The 23,574-nt window shown below is 43.0% G+C and overlaps 2 protein-coding genes across 2 annotated transcripts in view; one reads left to right on the forward strand and one right to left on the reverse strand.

Annotated features, from left to right (window-relative positions):
• Nucleotides 1-23,574, forward strand: part of LOC126383654 (uncharacterized) — a 62,709-nt gene that overhangs the window by 18,660 nt on the left and 20,475 nt on the right. The window lies entirely within an intron of this gene.
• Nucleotides 5,296-23,458, reverse strand: mylipa (myosin regulatory light chain interacting protein a). Its single transcript, XM_050034231.1, has 7 exons — nucleotides 23,239-23,458; nucleotides 21,848-22,038; nucleotides 12,144-12,329; nucleotides 10,307-10,504; nucleotides 10,040-10,204; nucleotides 8,692-9,109; nucleotides 5,296-7,093 (listed from the first exon to the last, which is right to left on the reverse strand). The coding sequence occupies exons 1-7, from the start codon at nucleotides 23,323-23,325 to the stop codon at nucleotides 6,899-6,901; spliced, it is 1,440 nt and encodes a 479-aa protein (XP_049890188.1). The 5' UTR covers nucleotides 23,326-23,458; the 3' UTR covers nucleotides 5,296-6,898.

Here is a 23,574-nt window from a genome sequence, read left to right on the forward strand (position 1 = left end):
ATGGAGCAGACTTGGTTACATGCTCTTCTTTCCTTTGTGCCTCATAAGTGTAACATTATCTTGTTATATAAGTGGATTCTACACACTTAACCTAAATCTGAAGTATGTGTCTTAAAGGTGCAGTCAGCGATTCTAATGCAATACGCTTTTTGTCAAATTCAGCAAATATCTCCTTGCGGTCTGCTAGCTGTCCTCTTTGTGGTGGTGTTTAGACACAGCCTTGGCTCTGTACATGGGAAATAAACAAAATGGCTCAAACCAAGCCACACAACACTGTGTATACACAGGTCAGGGGGAAGGCAATGGATGTAAAAAGAGAGAGGCAGTGGGAGTGAGAGGGACAGTGAATCTGGCACATGACAGGAGGGGTGTATGTGTTTAGGTGATGAGTTTAAATATCGATATCGATATTGTCTTTCTACAGAATTACCGACCTCAGTGGAGTCAGTGTTGGTGAGGGCACAAGCCTGAGATGGTCTGTAACCACTAGGGCTATCCCGAATACAAGTTTTTGGGCATTGAAGCTTCAGTGAGAAATAACCGCAATTAATGGAAGCTTTGTTAGGGTGTGGGGTCAGGGTTTGGGGTCAGTGAGTGATAGATGAGGACATAAGTCAGACTTTTTTGCACCTAAAATGACAATTAGCCACTTTGTTAGCATGTGGGTCACAGTAATGTTAGCCATAATAGCGAGAAAAAAGATCACTTTCCAAGACGGCTAAGCTGTTACTTAGAGTTTTCCAAGCTCGCTGTAGATTTGTGCTGTGCCAGTTTCCTTTGGCGTACCTGGCTCTTGACTTTTAGGGATTATCTTCACAAATTGTGAAAGTATTCCAAATTCTTGACTTTTTTAACATCTTGCTAGCATGTCTGGAAGTCTGTCACTTGTGGTCAAACTGTCCCAGTTGCAGTAGTGCTGGACTACTGATGACTGAGGTTAGATGAGAGCAAGTCAGAGTCACAAAATTTGAGCATAGCGTTAGTGCAGGCAGGACAAGATGTCAAACTCAGCTCACATCCCAGCTACATTGGTTGACTAACAGCCAATCAACTGATGGAGCAGCTGATTGATGAAAGGGAGTCAGCACATGATTCCTTTGTATGCAACCAACTGGCGAATCTCATTCAGGGAGCCCTATTTAAAATGCTCTGGCCTGCCTACTGTTGCTGCTTCCTCTGCAAGCTGCTTTGCAACCCACCTCCACTCCAGCTCCTCCTTTTCATGCTGTGTCTGACTTATCAATGTCACTTCTGTTTGTCATTGATGCTGCTCTGTTCTGTTCCTGGGGGGTCTTTGCTGCTGCTCTCCCTGCCTTAGGCTTTCCATGTAGGCGCATGGAAGGGCAGTCAGGTGTGCTCTCTCTGCCTTATGGGTTTCCTCATTTGCACATGGAAGGGCAGAGAGGTGTGCTCTCTCTGCCTTAGGCTTTTGACGTAGGTATCCAGAAGGACAGAGAGGTGGGCTATCTCTTCCTTATGCTTTCCATGTAGGCACGTGGAAGAGGCTTTCTGCTTAGGCCAGAGGAAAGGCAGAGGGGCCCCAGAACAGAGCCATGCCGCCAAATATAACACTGCAAATGTAAATAAAGTTTTCTTTGACTAAAGTGTTCCTGACTAAATTATGTCTATGAATGTTCTTATCAAAGACAAACCAATAATAATATATGTTTAAACGGAGCCTTTGAATCCTGATTTGGACATTGATTACCATGACAATGATTGAAGCTTTGTTGCATTCATGTCAGCCCGAGTCACCTCATACTTTACATCAATCAGTTCAGTCTGAATTGGTAGAAGTGAAAATTATATTTTGTCCCATACTGAACTTTCGTTCTTTGTCTTTGGGTTATGGCTTGTGGAGTAAACAGTGGTCAAGTTGCCAGGTCAGTCAAAGATTTGGCAGATGTTTCCGTTAGAGGAGCACAGAAAGTGATATTCGCTCTCAGCATGCCACTGTGAAGTAATTCCACACTGATAGCAGCACAACAGACTAGAGGAAAACATCTCCGCTGGGGTTTGACAGTGGACGTAAAAGCAACATTCTGTACGGGCCAATGATTACACAGGACGTCAGTGCAATTGTTAGATGTGATATGGATCTGTTATGACATTAAGAGTGAAAACAAAACTGAATTAAATGAAAAATTAAAGGAAATTGCTGGTAGTGCCAACATTATCTACACTTCTCTTTCAGCCACAAATCATTTCCCAGCTAAAACACCTTCCTGTGCCCTTTTCTGTCCCATCTTTTATACTCACACATAGCACAACCTTACCATTACATTAAGTTTTGAATCCTACTGCAGCTGTTCATCCAGCAGTAACAAAATGTACAGTAGCGCCCAGTAAACTATAGTCATGCATAAAAGTGGGTCACCAACCACGCCTCTATCAGGTTTTATTGACTATTGCTCTTGGCTACATGCACACTATAAAAAGGACATTTGCAAAAGAAAACCAATAAAATGTGATACAGTAGGACGGATTGTTTGTGAAAATGTTTTTGGCAGAACATTCACAGAAATGTCTGAATTTTTCTGAGATATGTTTTTTGACGTTTCATTGTTTTAAAACATTAAAAGGGATGTAAATATCCCACATACCAGGGGCATTTTATTCAAACACAATTCCAGTAGAACATAAATATGCAACAGACTAGGCAAATCCAAAATCCTCAGTCTTCAATGAAACCACTAAGCCTTTTTCTCTCTCTCTCTTTTTCTATTTTTTTCTGACATTAGCTCTCAGTGTCACCACCCACTGCAAAATCCATATTTTGTCGGCAATTTCTCAACAAGAGATTAATGCAGTTTTGTATGGTATTATAGATACATTTTGGATTAGTGTGACAACAGAAAATGTTCTCAGGTTTTCACATTTCAAAGAGCTTAATGTCTCTGCAGTGTTTCCATGTTTTTCCGCTGCATTCTCCAGCAATATGGTATAATACCATCAGCTTATCTACCTTTTTTTCCTGATGTGACCAATAGTTTTCCTGTTTGAGATTCCACTACATGTCACTGGATCAGGGCAAAGGATCAGTGCAGAGGTCATGACGTTACGAGCCTGGGTTTGTGGCTACATGTGCTTGCGTGAATCTGTGTCAGGGATGCAGACAACAAAACAGCTGTTGATTGATGTCAACAGATGAACATGTGTCGCTGTTGGCAGGCCGCTGCCTGTCCCTTTTAAAGATGTTTTTCATTTCATGTCCTTCTATCTTGAGGTGAAATATTCACTTTACAGTGGGTGTAATGTTTTATATGATGATATTTCTTGTGTTGTTGTTTTCCAACCTGCAAAGATACCGGAGCTCTGCATGGCTGACTGACTGAGAAGAGAAATCACAGCACTCTCCCTCGCACGTCTCTCCCTCTCTGCTGTCATCAGTGTCCTTGGAGTGTGTTTAATGGCAGTGATGCATGAGAGCAAATAAAAGAAAGAGAGATAAGAAGAGAAACGGGAGAGAAAGAGAGAAGCATTCTCATCCAGAGGGTTATAAAAGGACAGAGTGGAGTGGTTCAGAGAGTAGGGGTGAAGTCTGACTAATCAGTAGTGGCTGTATGAAACTCTTATTTGCAGACTTCATAATCACAGTCCAGTGGAGCTTGTCATTTCCCATCAACATTCAGACTCTGTTTGTACCACTGTGCAGCTCTTAGCTACCTTTTCCAGTCTGACAATGACAAATGACGTGTTGCCCTTCCAAGTACGATTCACCTGGAGTGCTGGCGAAGTCACAGCAGTCTGACAGGTCACAAGAAAACACTTTTTGCCCTTTCTCTTCTCGCCACGTGTCATCTGAAACCTCTGATGCCTGATTGTTAAAAGTCAGCAGGTTTCCTGATAAATCTTGATAGCTTTGCTGAGTAAAACCAAGAAAAGGTCTTATGAAAGAGCTCAGCAACAGTTTGATATGAGGGAATTTCAGGTTTTAATATCTGTCAGTAAATCTGTGTATTAGAGCAGAGGCTTGATATGAATGTAAAGTGTTATGAGGAAACAACTAGTCTGGTTAATTCTTCTTGTAAAAGGTCACAGCCATATATATATATATATATATATATATATATATATATATATATATATATATATATATATATATATATAGTACTGTGTAGCTTTACTTGCTTATGATGAATAATAAAGAAGGACATTTGTTTTTAAATTTTGTATTTTTCTCTGGGGGTTGGGGTGGGGACCCCCCGACAGATTTGGTCCACCCCAATGTTGACTACATGGCTACGGCCTTGCATCTGGATACCCATGGGTTACCCAGCCTTTAGATTGGGAATCACTGTCCTGGTGGTTGCTATTGCCAAGTACCAGAGGCCATCTGTAAACAAGACAGCTCACATTAGACACTTAAGAGTAATCTCTAATCTGTGTCTTGTGGGTTTCACCACTGCCCTGCCCATTTAGGAGACTAGTAGCGCTCCTGAGTACATTCATTCCAATGGGAGAAGTGAAAGTGAGCACACATCATGACTGATTCTTTCACTTCATAGTTACTAATGTAAAAGTCAGAACCATTTTTCCACAGCCAGTTATCTTCCCAACACTCTGACACTAAAATAGCATTTTTCAGACAGATAATTCAGGAGGAAATTAACTTTGTTCAAGACCTGTCTCTGTCTCAGCAACACACTCTCACGGTATCTAACAAAGACTGATTTTATCATGTACTGGGTCGCTATCAGATATAAAGTCAGCAGATAACAGTGAAAGGCAAAATGAGGAACAAACATTAAATTTGTACTATATATAGTGTTGTATTGAATCTGCGTTCATCTATCCACACAACATTAACAGCACTTCAGAACAAGGTGGGACATGGTGAGAGACGACCCCACCCATTTATAGACAGTTTCATTGCTATTCTGTTACTAGGGCAACAGCTTTGGTCCCTGCTTACTTCCTTTCAGCTACCAAGGAAAACACACTACTAGACATTAGAACTGGCACCAAAGTCTGGCTGCTGGAACGCTGTCACTGTCGGCATGATGTTTCCTTCTTTGGCATTTTCCTTGTCGGCTACTGCATTGACAAACATTCCAAAGGGAAATACTGTTGAATATATTCAGAAGGGTTATGTTGACAAGTACTCAGTGAAATGATGACTCACCTAAGCAACATATGTTCAATCCAACATTAAATACAGTGTGTATTTTAATTTCTGAAATTAGTAAGTTTTGTTTTTACTGGTGTCTTGCCTGTTCTGAACATAGGTGGAGTGTACATGCTTTCAGACAACATACAAAATAACAAAAATAAATGTCCCCTGAATCCAGAGTGTGTTTTTAAAAAACAACTTTATTAATACTTTCTCTTTGTTAAAAACAGAATATATAAAAAGGATTTAATTCTGAGTTATTTTACAGAGCATAGTGGCTTTTGCTTCAGAAAACAGAAACAAATCGCTACTTGTACATTGTGAAAAATAAAAGTCCTTCCCCTGCAGCGGCTGAGCTTAATCGAGTCAGCGTTAAAGAAATCAAAGTTTTCCTTTTCTCACCAGAAAAAAAGTCTGTGGACAGTTTATAATAAACACGGTGTTGCTGCTACATTAAGGCCAAACCTCCTACAGACACGTGGAAAACTTCCTTGGTAAAGTGACAATGTTGTTTGTTTTTCTCTTAAATATAGTCTTTGAAATTAAATAAAACTTGAAAATGAAAAGCTTTTTTCAAAAAGCAAGCAAGTATTGCACAGACAGATCTCCTAGTACCCTTTAGAAATATCAAAAAGGAACTCACAAGTCCACCCCAGAGAAGAAATTTATAGTTGAGGTTTTCAGAGGAAGCAGCTGCTGCTGGACACATTCCTAGTTTTCTTTGTATACAACTCTGTGGTTCGGTGTTTAACAGAGGGACAGTTTGTCCTCTTAATTTCTTACATTTTTATCTCCATGCTAACTGAAAGTTAAAGGCGCATCAGTCTGTGAAACCGGGCTTGTTGTTTTGGACAAGAGGCAGTTAATCAACAAAACCAGTTTCGAGGTGAAGGAGGTTGCGGGAGTGTCAGCAAGATACTGCATTTCACAGCCAAGGTCGCAGTTCTGGTGGTGGAGTAAAAGAACCCTCGAGAACCCCATTTAACCCAGAGATCACAAGAACGGGACCGTGGTGGCCTTAGCACCTGGTGTGTCTCATTAATATGCAGCGCTGCTTAGCCTCTAAATACCCCCCTAATTGGCATGGAAAACATGGAACATGAATAACAAGAAATAAAATATTTAAAAAAAAAAGAAAAGCATTTCACTCTCTTGCACTGTAAAATTCAGCTCTCAAATCAAAAAACAAATAAGCTTTAAAATGTCAAGAAGCATTAAAAATGAAAAAAGAAAAAGACAGACATTATGTACAGTGTTTAGCTATTCTAAAACACATACACACTCGTCGTATGGTTCGGGTTCTGGGGCTAGGAGTCTGAAATGGAGCTAGGAAAAAACAACTAACATAATAATTAAAAAACAAAAGTGTTTCTGTATCAGGTCAACTGATGCAATAATTTAAGGTCAATAAGAGCCTAATCTAAAATCATCTTGTGGCAGGGGGTGTTTCGAACAAACAAGATTTGGACAGAATGACAAACCAACGGCAACAATACTAAGAACCAACCAGATACACTGGCAGCTCAAAGGGACGAAGGTAAATAACAATATAAAACACACACACACACACACACACACACACACACACACACACACACACACACACTAGTTGAGGGAGTGGTTTGAGTGTGTCGATCTTTGATTATGCTCAGGAGTTTCTTTACGTTTGGTAGTTCATGGAGTCCAGGCAGGAGACACAGATGGACGAGAAATGTTCCTTCTTTATGAAACCATAATCTGGCTGATTTAAGTCCGAGTTCATGATGGAGTTTGGTGGAGTTGTCTTTAAGTGTGGTAGATCTTGTGCTCGTACTCTGTGGCAGAGCAGCTGTGAGGAGAAGCCATTTCTCTGTGGATGGGCGCGGGGATGTTGCTGCGGTGCTGGTGGTTGTCGGTCAGCGTCAGGTTCAGCAGGCTGGTGCAGGTGGGCAGGTAGACGTGCTGCACGTGCTCCACCTCCGACCGACACACAGGACACAACTGAGGGAGAGGAAAGAAAAGAATAAGCTTTGAGTATTTGTTTATTTTACAGTTGTAACTTGCTCTGGTCAAAAGTGATACAAGGCCAGCTGTGGTCACCTGAGCTTTGAGCAAACTTTGAGGTGAGCACCTCCTAAATTGAGAATTCAAACATGTTATTTCCATCGCCTAGGAAACTTCTATCAATATTTGTGAACATGAGCTACTTTGGATTTGGGAGAGAGTTGTTCATGTTTACTATTATTTTTGGACCGTCTTAGTCTGCATTCATGTGCTGTCCAAATAATCGGAAAAAAAAAAAAAAGGTTCCCCACTGGGAAATTTTATATGAATGCTGCCTCAAGTTGGAACAACAATTTGGAAAGTTGGCGAAAATTTTAGTGCATAAGGTGCCAACAGAAAAACAACTTCCCCAATTAGGACATGGGACTATCCAAGGAGACTGAATGCAGCATTAGACCACAGAAATAACATGGAAGTTTGAAAATGGGTGTAGTTTCCCTTTAAAATACTTTCCCCATTTTTTGGAATCATTACAGGCATAGCTATGACCTAATCACACACCCATAGCACATCTCAAACCTTCTATGTCCACATCTCCGCTTGTTCAAGAACACAAAAACAAACCTGAGCAAACACTGAGTTCACAAATGTACCACTCTTCTAACACATGACAAACTGGGCCGACACACACGTTGCCAGTAGACGTGACATAAAGCAAGAAGCCGGCAAAACAAAGTTGCAAGTTCAGAGAGCATGTAACCACAATCACACAGTACTAAGAGTCACAGCAACTGGCTGTGTCAACAAATGAGCTCAGATGAGTACTGCTGACCACCATTTAGGCAACTGATAAGCCGCCACTCAGGACGTATGACAAATCTTAATGTTGAGACTGAAGAACACTGTGGCAAATATTTTACAGCAACAGACAAGGCAGGTTTCACTGTGAAAAGGTGAAATGTAGTGCTATAGTTTGAGAGCAGTTTCCACAGTCTTGATGAAAGCAGTGGAACTTTCCTTCTTTCGCTCTCGTGTCTTGAGTTTCTACTGACTCATTCTCACGTCCATTAGCTGGGTCACGTTTCTTAGTTGAGCTAATAGAAGTAAGATTTGCCTGGCTGCTATAATCCCTTTATAAGACAAACTCCCATACACACTCACTCTCTCACACACACACGCTCACACAGACACACCATCTGCTTCCACAAAGATGGGCAACATTTAGCTGATTAAGCGGAGGGGGGACAATCAGGTCAGCAGAGTGCAAGCAAAGCTTTGGATGTTGTTTAAAGGACCATAAAAAGGATAAGAAGTTAAAACTTCAGTATAATTAAAGAGCTTTGGGTGTAGCTGGAAGCTCACAGTAGGCTGGAGGTGCCTCGAGTTGAGCAAAGCACAAGCTCTTGAGATGGCTTTTTTAGCACACTGCTTCTACGGTAGTGATGACATCAGCATTTGCCATAAAGCAAATGCAGTACTGTCATTTCTCAGTGTATACGACACAAGAGAATACCAACCACACTAATGAAAAGCCCTGCAATGTGGCTTCCACAGTAAAGTCTACAGACATTTCTGTGAGTGAAAAAGAGTCTCACCTGCAGCTGATTTGCGCAGGTCTGGCAACACACCATATGGCCGCAGGGGCAGAACGCAGCATCTATCTCCTCCTCGCAGCAGAGCATGCACAACAGAGCCTCTCTGAGCTTCTGCAGCCGCTCCTGCAGCGCTCGGCTCTGCTGGCAGCTGCCGCAGTCCAGCCCCTCGTCCTGCTGGTCGTCTCGGCTCGGGGAGCGTGAAGGAGAGGAGCGTTCGCCGCCGCCGGACATCAGGTCCACAACACCGGAGTTGTAGAGAGCGCGCCGGGCGTGGTCGTACACTTCCTTGGAGGTGCGTCGGATGTCGAAGACGTACTTCTTGCCCAGGTTGATGTTTTCGTTGAGGAAGAGGGAAGCAAGGTGGCCTTTAAAGTCTCTGCTGTACTGCATCATCACTGCGTTAGTGACTGTGTCACACCTAAGAAATGAAAATAGGATAAGACGTGATTATTACTGTCAGCAAAATCAGAGCATTTGACCTGACAAACTTCACCCCAGTGTTGTTGAGACTATGCCTGTTTATCCAATACCCCCCTTGCACTGTTTATTTAGGCAACAGCTAATATTCATCTTGTCCCGATGCCTCATTCACTAACATGAGATAATCACTGCACACTTGTTTCTGAGCAAGCAGGACGAAGACGTGCCTGCAAAAAAATCTGCAGACTCTGAGCTAAAACCCGTCCCTGAAACAAAAGGATACGGCTGTCTTTTGTACCTTTGTACTATTGTGACTGACTGACAACAATTTCATAGCTCAGCCATTTGAATTGTCTCTGCTCACTGCTCACTGCGTACTGTCTGTGCAAAGGAAAAAGGCCACCTCTGCCCACTGAAGATTGTCCTGCACAATCTATATTTCCATCCACACTCATGCAGGTCCATTACTTGTTTCATGTGCCCGTGTGTGCCACTTTGCATGTGTTCATACCATAAAAATATTAAAAGAAAACAAGGAGCACACTTAGTCAATGCGTACAAATGTGTGAGAGTAAACTCAGGAAGCAGTACGTGCCAAATAGAGCGGAACAAATGTTTACGCAACACATTTTAGGTCATGTTTTTCCCCCGGCTCTTTTATTTATAATCTACTAGTCTTAAGTGAAGAACAGCAAACAATTAACTCATTAAAACATGCCACAGTGACATGGAAGATTGTTCTGAAGCAGGTCAGATCTGTGAATAATTAACAGCTGTAGTCACCTAGTCTAACTTGCCACTAAAAATCTGAGGCAGTATGAACTTTGTGGGACAGTGCAAAGTTATTAGAGGGTCTAAATCTATTACGATCCAGCTTCACAGCTATATATAGCTTCAGTGTATGCGTGATCTCGGCCTTAATAGTCACCTGTAGAAGGCGTGGGTCTCTGTGATGGCCCGGTACAGACCACTGGCCGCCCGATTACTGATCAGCTTGAACAAAAGCACAACGCTGTCACTTGTGTCCTTGGTAACCGTCAAGTACACACTCTTCCCCGACTGGGTGGCGATCTGAATGATTGGATAGCTTACTCTAGGAGAAGGCAAAGACAGAATAAGCAGTTACATATTGAATTCTAGCACCATCACTAGAAGAACACACAGAGCAATTTGCAGACGTCTCGGTGGAGCGTACCTGTTGACTAAGCTGAAGTCCTCCTTGCAAATGGCGATACCCTCGGGGCCGACTCCTATGGCCAACCGTTGCCCATTTGCATCACGAGCCCAGTGCCACTCCACGCCGTAATGCTCCAGAGACGAGACCAGCTGCAGGGCCTGATACTCCACCGAGCCCTGGCTCAAACCTTCCAGAGCCTTGTGTCTGGATACGATACTGCAGAGGGGAAGAAAGACAACCGTTTCAGTTTATTTCGCTTTACAGCTCAGATTGGAAATTACATTATCTAACACAAGCTTTATCATACAGGTTATCAAGGAACACCCACTGTGACAGCCAGGTGTATTATACAGGCAGGATAAATGCAACACTGGAGTGTGTTTAAGCTGTCAATGCTGAACACACCCTCAGGCAGAAAGCTCTGATGCTGAACTGGTTCTTTTTTGACAACTATACTTATGAGATCAATGCTTGGGTAACACAGCTGAATGCTTATTTTAGCCAGTGAAGCCTGCAGATTTTTAGACTGTGGTAGAAAATGCCTGATTGTCCATGGCTGGAGGTAACAAATTACATTTACTCTTCTAAACGTAACAAAATCATTTTGTGTGTCCTTTTTAAAAAAATAAAAATCAGTTGTTTTACTCACACTTAAGTATCTAAATATGAAATTTCTTGAAAGTAAGAGTACTTTTAGTTGAGCACAGTATTCTAGTACTTTTTCCATCCCTGCTAATGGCTTATGTATGCCATTCAGACCCACAGTCTGGATATCAGTCGATGAAATGATTAGAAACAGCACAGAACAACAGGCTGGAGGTGTGTGTATGTGTAGCAGTGAGCAACAGCACCTACTGCCTCTACAAAGCACATGACTAAAGAGCTGAATGTAGCAGGCTCGGGAGATGGGGCTTGCTAATGTATAATTTAAGAGTCTCTGCATGTGAGGAACAGCGCCATGTGCTCGGCAAAATGGTTCCAGTGCGCTCTCCAAAGGCCGCAACTGCAAAATGGAGACCAAGTAATTCTTGGATACGTTCCCAACAGTTGTAGGTGGCACGGGCACTGCTGTGGAAAGTGTGGTGTGGAGATTGCACGATGCAGTGGGATCCACACTCATTGTCTCCGAAAACCTTGCAGTAGTGAAACTGTCACCCTCTTCTTGTTTACAGAGAAAACATTCAGGATGTACAGTTGGAGGTTCTGTCAGTGGAGCTCTGCAAACACATGCTATCTGACTTCCTGTCAGCTGCTGTTTGGCTGATCAGTGTGAGTGTGTGCAGTAGCTGTCAAACAGCCAACACACACTGCGACTGTGTGTCATCTACTCTTATCTAAAGCCTTTCACCTCAGATAAATAAAGACAGACACTGCAATTTATAAGAAGGGGCAGCACTAGTCATTTCAACTCGCTGTATCTTTATTTTTTTGCTTAAGACAGAATTTTGATTTCCTTTCATTTCCTTGAAAACCAGCTGCCACATTATATTGTCCGTGCCTCATTGCCACGACCCATTATTTACTCTTTATCATGTCTTCATGGCGGGACAGTGAGTGGGCAGAGATTCAGGAAAACTGACACCGAAAACGGGTTTCAATAATTAGCCAGAGCTTGTTTACTTGTATAGAAGTTACATTAACTATGTCCAAATTCCAATTGTCTTGTGTGAAATACCCAGACATCATTAGTTCACTTCAGGTCAGAGTGGGGCTTTTATTAGTCAGATGTGCAGAGAACAAAACGAGTCTGTGCCAGCAAAACAATACTGTTTTTGTGCATGCTATGTATTCACAATCAAGAACATTTCAACGTCCTGCTCCTCTTGAGGCCCATGTTGAGTTGCTTTAAAAATACCTGTTGATGGTGGCAGTGCTGGGCTCCTCTCCGCATAGCTCCGAGTACCAGTACTTGGCTGTGTTTTGGTTGTAGTCGCCAAACTCGGCCTGTGCCAGGAGTGCGCTCAGCTCCTCCGCTTGTTCAGAGCCCATGCGTAAGTGACCGTTATGGAGGTCCTCCTTCACGTGCATGAAGAAGACATGTCTGGTGGACAGGAGGAAAACAGAACAGGAGGATCTTTCAATATATGACGAACTCTTTTACGTTTATCCAGACAGTGGAATAATAAAAGAAAGAGCAGGTGGACACACACGGCTAGGATTTCGCTGCAAACAGCAGATGTTTTTGTGTTTGTGTGCAGCAGAAGGAAAAGCAACTGTCACAATGACTCACTTTCTCTCTTTCAATCCCTTCCTCAGAACACATTATTAGAACTTCCTTTAAGTGTTTATTCACTGGAGGCTCTAAAAGTGGAAGTTGAAAGAGGGACAGAAGTGACAGGATCGCGTTGTTTGCTCCAGTAGAGGAAGTACTTGGACTTTTAACCTGGTGACTCAATGGGCAACTGTGCTCAAACTGTAACTGCTGGGCCAATGTGTGACCACAGCTGTGTGTTGTTATGCGATTAGTCTGAAATCTGAATGCAAAATCGGGACTTAAATGGAGTTACAATGGCCAGCATCCTGTCTGAGTCTCTTGCTCTGTGGCCCTTTGCAGTTACTGAACCACATTTTTGACAAACTCATGCAATATACCGATTTAAAGACAAGCCTCCTCTGGTTTTGTTTTGTCTGACACTTGATTCTTGTTCAAAATGAGGTGGGTTCGTGAAGTGACAGTTGGGACAATCGTTCAAAGATTAATAGTGGTCAAAAACCACAATTGTTATTGTTTGGGTTGAACGATTAAATGAGAACACGGAGTTCTGGTGTGGCCACAAAAAACAGCAAAATTCTCAAGAAACAAAATAAGCCGTGGCAGGTCCTTTCCATTGTTTTGACCTGAAGATGTGAGGAATGCTTTCCTCCTAGCAGCAGGAGACAAAATGTTAAAAGGAGAAACACCCTGACTGGCTCAATCCTTGCATCACGATGAGCGCTGAACTAAAGTAACCTTAGCTGATCCTTCCTTGAGCTTACCTATGACACAGTGACCTTAAGGGGATTGCACAGGCAAAAGGCTTTGCTTCCAGTTACCTGCGTCTGTGACAACAAACCTGTTGGACAGCTTGCCACTGGCCAATGTTGTTGACTAGTTACAATCCTATTGGGGTGCCTGGTGACTTAACTGTAACTCCAGATCTCACTTTAGACTTCATTTGACAACGCCAGAAATTTAAGTATGACTTTGATATCCTGTGCTGACACAAGTTTCAGCAGTAAAACAATTTGTGTTAAAAGTAATGGCTGAATGTTTTTGGCCCACTGCATCCTGGTGTGTTAGACTAAAAGCAGACTGCGCCAGAAACTGCTTGTTATTTCCGCAAAAAGAAAAAAAAAACACCCCCGGGCAACAGTTCTCTTTGAAGCATGATGCAAACAGAGACATTTCATTTCATTTGTGCAAACTGCAAATCAGGTCACACTGTGACTTGAGGATATTTGAGAGGGTTTAGAGGGACACTAAGTGGAGGGGGAAAGGTAGCACTCATCACCCCTTTTATTAGGTTTACATAGACCCATTGTGTTCTGTTTATGTAGAAGATGCATGTGCCGAGGTGTCTTTTGGGAAATGCAGACGATGCAGGGAACCAGCTGGAGGTGACGTTTCCTCTGTCATCTTATGGGACTGAGAACCAGACTCTTAAGGGAGCAATGCAAGACTGGTGGCAGAATACGCACACTTGTGTATTGCTTCAGTATGCTGTAACGGAGGGCACACCTTCTCCAACACACATTCACGGTGCTTCCGAGGAGTAACAACGGCAGTGAAAGCAGCTGTGAGGCACACAAACAAAGTCGGGCTACACCGCCCCTGATAAAGCCAGACCATAACAACGAAGCCCCGTAGCTGACTAGCCTCAGGCATAACAAACATTGCTTTGATATGGTGTTAAACATCCCATTCCCTCCAACGCACACGCACACAAACACTGCTCTCTATTGTGTCAGGCCCAGCAGGCATCATGTGATGGAGCGCTGCTAGTTAGCTACCTGCCTGACGCAAACAATAGGGCTGACTGGAGTTTACTATAGGGTGCCGACGCAGGGTTATTATAGGGCAAGCTGCGGAGGTTACTGTAGTTCAGGCGGGGCTGGCAAGAGGTTAATATCGGTCACTGTGCCGCTGAGCAAGTCATTTAATATCTTAACAAGCTTCCTTTACCACAAGTCCCAGCCTGCTGTTAGTTTGGTGTTGTGACACTGCCAATGTGTAACATGATGAGTTTTAACCTCAGCAATGTTTCACTTAACCAACCATGTGTGACTATGTGGACTATTTGGCCACGAGGCTGCTGAGCAACACATCTCCAAATCCAGTATTCCCGGTGTTGTGGTCGCCCACGTGTGTAAACAGGTGTGCGAGCTTTGCTGAGCTGGCCGAAAATTCCAATTATCATTTGGAAGGAAAACACCTCCTATTAGCTTTACAGCAGAGCAGGTAACAACAGAGGTAACTACAGTTCAACGATGGCTCCCTGAGGCTGAATGGGAGCCATCAGATATGCATCTGCCAAACAAAACAAAAAACATGTCTGAAAATCCACAACACGCAGCTGCTTTACAAGCACAAGGTAACAAGTTCTCCCACTGAGGCTCCCTGCGAGGCGAGACTGCTACTGGATCTGCTCTAAACACCAGCTTTGTGCAGCAATGGAATCTCGCTACATTACTTTTGTTATGGCAGCAACAAGGGAAAATGTTTTGTGCAGATTGCCCTACTGTCTTCCTCGGCCTCTGTATCAAGTAGAAAGCTTCTCAGACAGCTTTCCCAGGATCAGCGTGATCAAGTGGTGTAGTGCTGCCTCAGCATCTGTCAAGGTCCATCCTAAACTCAAAGTGTGGGAGAGACAACAGTCCATAAATCCACCGTCTCCCAACATGGTGTTTGAGGCTGACTGGTTGAGACAGGACTAAAAAAGCTTTTTTGAAATGTCTCCTGAGTGGACAAAACATTTGAGACCCACTGATGTGAAGTGACTGCATTTGTCTGGACACACTTGAAAAAAAATTGTGGTTATCCCTGTACAAACCCTTCAGGTTTACGCAGGCCTGTAACCAAGGTGACAAGACAAGAGACAGCAGAGCGGATAAATGACCCCCGTGCTCAACTAAACAGGCATCTAAGTCGCCGTGACTCATTTGAGTGACGTAGCCAGACAGAATCACAGGACTTGAATCTGTCTCTTATTGGAACGTGAGGATGCCATGCTGAATCAGACTCACTCTTGAGGAGCTGTTTATCTGCAGCCAGACCTCTCCTCTGTGTGCTTCAGCCCGTTTCATTCGCCATCCTGATGACTAAAACACATCACTATTCAGACACATTTGCACACGCATCATGACAGGGTCGTCCGGGAACACTGCAGCCATCATCACAGCATCGCCTCCTCCTTTAGACTGGCGCTCGATAACATACCAGACACAGACTGAATGCCAGGAAGTCTGTGTGGAGACCAAAGTCTCCTGGCCTACTTGAGTACTCATCATCACCGCTTTGTCCTTGATGGGAGATAACTCATAATCAAAGTCTTTAGAGGCTTACTTATTTACAGTCATAATACCCCTGAATGCTAACAGCATAGGAGAATGATTCAAAACAGCGGTTGTGGGGGGGGAGGGGAGGTCATGTGGGGTGCTGCAGGAATGTTTGAATACTTGATTGCCTTGCTGGAATAATTCAATTAAAGCGGGCCTGAACCCTGAGAAAGAATATCTGAAAATAGGTCACTGGCTACAGAGCTGAGCTGAGGGGATGAGATAATTCATGTTTTTCAGCTGATTTCTTCTGCCCAGTCTGTGAACCATTCAAATTTAAAACACTAAAACAGCGGTTGTGTGCATTTTAAGCAATCCAATGTTGAGCTATTTGGAGCTGTTTATAAAAAGACTTGAGAAATCTTTTTGCATGTACTTTGGCGCCATAGTTTAAAAAAAAAAAAAAGGAATAAGCATACTTTCTCAAGTAGACAGACGCTCATTACCAAGTCAACTAAACCCACTCCAGTCTGTTCCACCCATCTATAAAACCATTGTCTTATTTTAATGTTTTCTACCCCGACCCAGTGTCTATTCTCCCAGTAGGCAGAATGTCAGCCGCTTCACTTCACAGAAGAACAAAACGTCCCCACAAACTGAAACCTAACACCTCTGCCTAGAGACTGCACCTCCAGCCAATCACCAGTAGACTTTCAGACCTCATCGGTTGGGCTTTCAACAATGCGGTTTGTGAGCTAGTCAAATGAGACACTGCCAGGAGCTGTGTGCTGTGAGGTTACTAGCAGTCATTGAACTGCAGTAAACCCTGCTGAACATCTTCTCTCAAGGTGTGGGCTGAAAGGAAAGACAAACTAAAGCGCTTATTAAAGGATGAATCGTGCAATTTATCCGAAAGTTGCAAAACAATCATACTGAGCACAAGTTGCAACTCTGTGCCGAGCTGAACAGAAAGCTAAACTGCAATTAAACAAAGAAGCTGTTTGTATGCTAAATACTTTGGTTACAGGCTGGTGCTCTGTACTGGATGGTGAAACAGTGATTAAAGCTCAGCATCAATCCAAAGTTCAGGCGCCAAACAAATAAAACAATTCTGCTGTTCTTGGGCAAGAGCAAATGTTATGACTTAAAACAAGACAAAATCGGGGCTAGGTTACTTGAGCGCACAACACATGACAGAGGAAAGACACTCATAGGGCTGGGGAAAGCTACTAATTACTGATTAAGGGGCTGGCTGATAAAATCCTTGGGTGGTGTTTTTGAACACATGAAACACCCACAGGCATCTTGTGTGATCTTTGGCTTGATCTTCTCCGGAGCCTGCCACAGCGAGCTAAACATTCTAACTTCTGTGTGACCTGAATAAATTGCCTCAAATTGTTTTCGCAGAGCATTCAGATGAAGTGGCGGTGTAGAGAGCTGATGGGAGTTTTCTTCGGCTGCACAAGAAATGAACTGCTACGATTTAACAGCGGTGATTAATGTTAAAGTTGATCAAGCCATTCATTGTAAAATCTCAGTTGATAACTATACATAGGGTTGGAACTGTTCCCACCATGCACTGGGGGAAAGGCAAGGAAACACCCTGGACAGATCGATAGTCCGTCACAAGGTTAACACACTGATTCACCTGATTTTCCAGTGCCCCTGACCAGCATGTCTTTGAAACGCCTGGCATTATATAAGAATAAGGAACGCTGTCCTGCGAGAGCAGTGACATCAGCAGAGCAAAGTCCTTGAAGTTGGATTTAAATATTTTTAGTTTGGAATTATTTCCAGTATTGTGCTGCATCACAGAACAGACTGTTTGGTATAAATCTGACATGTTTGACTTTGAGGGTATGAATGTATTCTCAAAGACTTGTTTGATGACACTGACCCATCTGTCTTTCATCTTTTAAATAAACAGTTGGTATATTTTATGAAAATAACTTGCTGAAACTGTCACTATATCCACACAGTATTGAATGAGACAGTGTGAAAAAATAATGTTCTTCCTCCTCTTCATAGTGCTTCTCATGGCATTTGTTGGAATCTACCACTGCTGGTAAACAACCAATCCCAGCTGAGACGCTGAGGAGTCTCTAATGCAGCGGCCATCATGTCAATCACTGCTCTTGAGTTGCGGTCAAACTGTCAAAATAGGCAGCACTGATCAATTATGAATCGAAATTCTGTTGCTGCATTGCCTCAAAACATAACATATTTTAGTGTACTGTTTAGTTGTAAAATTAGAAAGTTTGCTTTAGTCGATATGCTTTATGTCAACGAAATGGTTTCCAACATGGCGGCCGGGCTCATTTTACAGCTAAACATCACACCAAAGTGTTAATGAAAACATATGAGGCAAGGAATAGACAATGCAGTAATGCAGTTTGAAAAGCACTTCAAGACCGTGGTACACGAGCGGTGATTGACATGGCGGCTGCGTTGGAGACTCCTTCTCTTCGATTGGTTGTTTTTGTTCTTGTGCGGTATGGCCATTGAAAGTGCTACAAAGAGAAACATGAATTTTTTTCCCCCACAAATTACCCATCTCATTCAGTGCTGTGTGAATATAGTGACTGTTTCAGGAAAAATGACATAAAGTTGCTTTTTGAAAGTTACCGACTACAGCTTTAATTTGTGAGACAAATAGGGGAAAAAAACAAGTTAACTTGCATGCAAACATATTGAGATGTAATTACTAAAAAGTATAACAATCAGAAGGAGTCCTTGGTTAAAACTCATTTGGCTTTTAGTTTGGATTCAGGTTAAAAGATAAGCTTTACACCTGAGGAGATAAACAGCTTCACAATGAGGACCTCTGATAAAGCCTGCACTAACAGCTGTGCCCTTTCAGGATATCCAATGTTTGCCTGATCAGAATGTTAAATACGAGTGCTAATGAAGGGAAAAACACCCCCCAGCAAGCAATGTTTAATGATGCAGATAACACAGGCTGTTGTTGAGGCCCTTGGGTCAGTATCCCTTAACCAATGGAAAGTATTAGTTCCTCCAGTTAATGCGTCATGGAAATACAGATGAAGGCGAATCAGATGTTTTTAGGCAACTATATTTTGAGAAGAACTGTTTTTTTGTTTTCCACTGGCGTGAAATTAAACGATAAAGCCAAGAAAATGTCGGAAGCATCATGCAGTGCAACTCCCATCTCAAGCCACTGGAAGGTTAGCATGGCCCTTGCTTTCGTCTTTGTTCGATGTGGCCCCTTCAGCTGCCCAAAATAGAAGCTGGCAGAGGAGAGGACGCCACATCAAAAGATTATTTTATGCATTTGGGAAATTCTAGATTTATAAAACAAGCCTGTGGGAGATGGGTGAATGGAGAATCTCATAGCAATGAGATTAAGGGAAAAGGGGTTTTAGAAGGAGGGGATATGGCTGCCACGGAATAAAGCTGAACTTAAGCCTTGCAACTCAAATATATGTGGACTGCGCTTTGGTTTTGTGCAGCAGAAGAAAAACTCTACCTAAAAGGTTATATAGATATACTGGTTATGAGAAATTATAAAGGCCCAGCAAAAAAGAGGAACAAGACTATCTAAATATTAAGCTGCATGTGAGCAAGAACATGCAAGTGACCTGCTAGGCTTTACGTGGCAGCAGAGTACACAGCAGCTTATATAAGCAGATCTGTGCGCGCTCAGTCCAGTGTAGGTTATGTAATAAGGCCTATAAGAAGGGCGTAGAAAAAGAGGCCCACCCCTCAGCTCAATAGAGTCTATTGGTACCATACAGTCCCTTTGGCTTTGTCCATAGGCTGCAAGAACATTTACCCCAGCTCACAGATTCTTGTGAAACTAGGGAAACAATGTGTGGTTATAAAGATGGTGTGAAGCGAGAGGCTCACGTTGGGTTTCAACTTCTAAAACTTGTGCATGAACTCATCTTTGACTGCGTTTTTTGACAATAAATACAGCAAACATTTTTGTGGCATACTGACTTTCCGGTAGAGATGAACTGGACACATTTCTAGTCATGTGAGGAGCAAAAATGTGCAATGTGTTTGCCTTGATGAGGCGTGCCTGAGTGTACGCCTGCAGTCAGAACACGTTGTGCAGAGGCTGCTGTAGCTTAAAGTAGGTCAAAGGTGAAAGAATTTAAAATGAGTGAATGGGACACTATCTGGTCCTCAAAGTGCTAATTTACTCAAATGTATGAATATATTCTCCACAAGTCAAGTAAATTTCAAATGAAAGTAGAAAAAATATTCCCATAAATGCCATGTGTAATTTCATAACCCTTTTAAATGAAGTATAGCTGGTTCCCAGAGCTTTGTGTTGGTCCTTAAAATGCCACCGCTATGTGCTGTCAACATCTTGCCCTTTATCTCTAAATTGATGCCAGTGTTTGCTCCCCCACCACTTAAATTATATCACATCTGAGCAGATGGATGGCATGAAGGCAGCACCAAAATTAAACACATAACTTGACAGCATGTTGCTATGTGTCGTGTGTGAGTACCCTTGCCTGCCATCTCACATCTTTATCTCACCTTTCTTTAACAACCCCATGACCCCCACCTGACGCCAGCCATCTGTTGATAACCCCCGCTAATCATTGGAGGTCAGAGCGCAGGCAGCCAAGTGTCTTCCACGCTCACACACTCTTTGCCCCACTGCCTTTCACTTTTTTCCTTCAAAAGGTTGCCAAATATGGGCCAGGGGGGGGGGGGGGGGTGGAGGGCGGAGGGCGAGCGAGGTGGACAGAGGCCGTGTGAGCATGCGGGGACAGTTTATATCTGACAGCGATAAGAATATGGCAAGAGAACAAAGTCCATGCTTTTATATTTGATCAGCACATGAAGGGAGGGAAGAGGGGGTGAGAAACAGCTGAAGGTGGAGCGGTGGGTGAACTGGGAAGCAACTGAGTGCTTGCTGGAATGCTGGTCAAATCCTTGCCAAGGCAGATACATGTCGGTTTAATGAACAGTTCTAGTGGCATGCTGTGTGTGTTTGTGAGCGAGAGAGGACAAGCAGCACGGTGGAGCTTAAAAAGACACCAAACTAATTTCCCCTTATATCAAACACTTGTGGCAGTGCCTGGAGTGACTATAACATCCAAGTACCACACCAGACACTGTGTGTAAAACAAGTTTTTTGGACAGGTTTCCGAGGGCTGCGGATGCTATTTATAACTTCAAATGAAACTGGAGCGAGGGAATACTGAGTCAGGATCTGGACATGTCATGGCTTGTTACTTTGGTCTGAGTAGTGGGTTTTTTTCTTAAACTAATCTTGCAGAGAGGAGAGCTAGTAAGGGGTGATGTGATGCCAGTGTGTGTTTTTTGCTTACTGCTGTGTTCTTAAAATTAAAATATAACTAGCATTTCGGGTACATGTGGTTAAAAACGTCTTAAAGTGCGAATGAACTTTAGATCCTGCTGCTCTAAAAAAAAAAAAACTATGACATATATTACCAGCTGTACCAATGACTCATGATGACATACTCCTGTTAAAACAATGCCTATGGAGGAAAGCACCCTACACTGGCCCATCGCACAATTTCCAAACAGCATCTGCAAAAACCCCAAATGGAGGAGTGTGCTTTTGTTCACACAAAAATGGCCACAAACAATTGAAACAAAAAAAGCACAACAAAAGTTATTTTGAGTTGAATGGGGGCTGTGACACAGGTCCTGGCTGTCGCACAGAGGGTCCCTGGGGGCAGGCGCAGAGCGACACATACCCCCAGAGCTGCTGGATCACATTTCCTGCCTGGAGCTCCAACAGAATGACCTTCAGTAACCCCGGAAGGGCTCTGGGGAGAGGTTACTACAGTTCATTCTAATGTATGACTATCATGCTCTGGAAGCGTACCAAGGATGGCTTTGTTGTTTTTTTGTTTTTTACATGATCATAACTGTATATCAGATGCAGTCATGAAAGTATGTTAATAAAAAACAGATCATTTTTACTGAGAGAGGGTAGTGAGCTTATTTACGGGTATGTGGCAGAAAATGTGTTATAAAGGAAGTGGTAAAATAAAATTAGATCTTGTCTTATGACTGTAAACTTCATGTGGCAGATCTGCACATAACGTCTATGCAAGCGGTTGGTAAACACACCTTGTCTGTTCCTGCAGAATGAGATGGGGCTCCACAAAGAACTTGACCCGCAGCCTCAGTCGACAGGGCGTCACATTGTCCATTTGCTGACAGATGCGGTTCCTCAGATTGAGCCACAGGTTCTCTCCCTTGCTGCCTGTGAACTGCAGCCCAAAGTAGTCTACCTCAATTATGCCCAACTTTCTGCAAACCTGGGAAGAGATGACAGAAATGAGTCACAAAAGTGGATTTTGAGAATGCAAAAAGGACCCTAAAATCCTGGGAGTAAATTTCACAGTTTCTAAAAGTGTATCTTTTCACAGCAGGATAGGACAGTGAGTTGAGAGGTCCCTTTACATTTTGGCAAGAATCAACAGAATTCAACAGTACCAGCAGGTACAACAGTAAAAAATGTAGTTTGTCAACATTTTCAGGAGGCTAAGAAAATAAGGCTTCTTTTATCACTTTGTTCATTAGCTTTTCGGCTGTCCCACTGCTACAGATAAAACCCATCAATATTCTAAAGCTCGCGATAGGCTGGAAGTAAACTTGGAGGCTCTCACGGGGTAAAGGGGCTCATCAAACCCACAATCCCACGCCCCTTCAGCCGCGGCGACCATGGGGTTATTACATAACCGCTGCTGCTCGTCTGCAGGGAGCCCGGAGGCTGAGATAAAACTCATTCATACCCACGGCAAGTTGGGGATATGCCATGCATATGAAGTAGCTTTACGTTTTAATAGCGGAAAAACAACTTGAGGCTACTGATGCAAAGAGTAATATGCGAGCTTGTTCCTTTCATGTCCACTTTGGAGGGAAAATAGACGAATATCTAAAAGTTGAGATTGAAGTTTCAGTTTAAGTGGAGCGAGGACGCTGAGTGCTTGCAAAGGCTCAAGAATGAACTCGAGTAACCTTAACAAAGCCATCTGCCTCTGACTAAGCCATGCAGGTAGAGGCGACAAACACAATGCATCAAAACTTTCCTAAATGCAGCCTGCAAGTTATTTCGCTTTGACTATGATTCGTCATATTGATGATTCATTGTTACACACAGATGTTTTCCTTCTGGTTGCACATAGCAGAACATTTTGTTTCCGCCGTCCTTCTGTGCAACAACAAAGCAGATGTATCGGTAGTTTTGTTTACAGCTTAAGTGAATATTGGCAAACATCAAGCAGCAAACACACCTTGTTTATAAGCTTTTTAGTGCAGAAACTGAGTTTATTTCTGTCTTATTTGCCTGTTTATAAGAGGCATTAAATAAGCCATCGAGCTGAAGTTTAGAAAATGGAAAATCTAAAGTTTTGCAAGACAACCAGATCACTGCTGTCCCATCTGACCATAGCACTGGGGTTTAGATGCAGGTTATCATAATAACAAAGCGTGATGTGTATTCCACCACAGCCTACCTTATTCAGACAGTCTTCACCGTTCGCCTTCGCATCAACTTCCACCTCCATCACCACCGCATCCGGACGAGTAACGTGGCAGAGCATTTTGGCTGTGTATTCTTGTAAATCTTTGGTGTGCCACTCTTTAAAAATAAGAAAACACTTCTCGAGCCTTCTTTAAACCCCCCCTACATCAAGCCTTCGTCACTTTCATAGTCCTTCCACTCCGTGTGGCGAATCTGTGGCCACCAGCTGTAGGCTATATCAATGAAATGCCATGCACGGCACCGCCTACTTATAGCCGTCCAATGGGGATCCGTTTGACACAAGCGCTGCAAAACTTCACCCAATGGG

The sequence above is a fragment of the Epinephelus moara genome, chromosome 22, assembly GCF_006386435.1.
Source record: "Epinephelus moara isolate mb chromosome 22, YSFRI_EMoa_1.0, whole genome shotgun sequence".
Lineage (NCBI taxonomy): Eukaryota > Metazoa > Chordata > Actinopteri > Perciformes > Serranidae > Epinephelus > Epinephelus moara.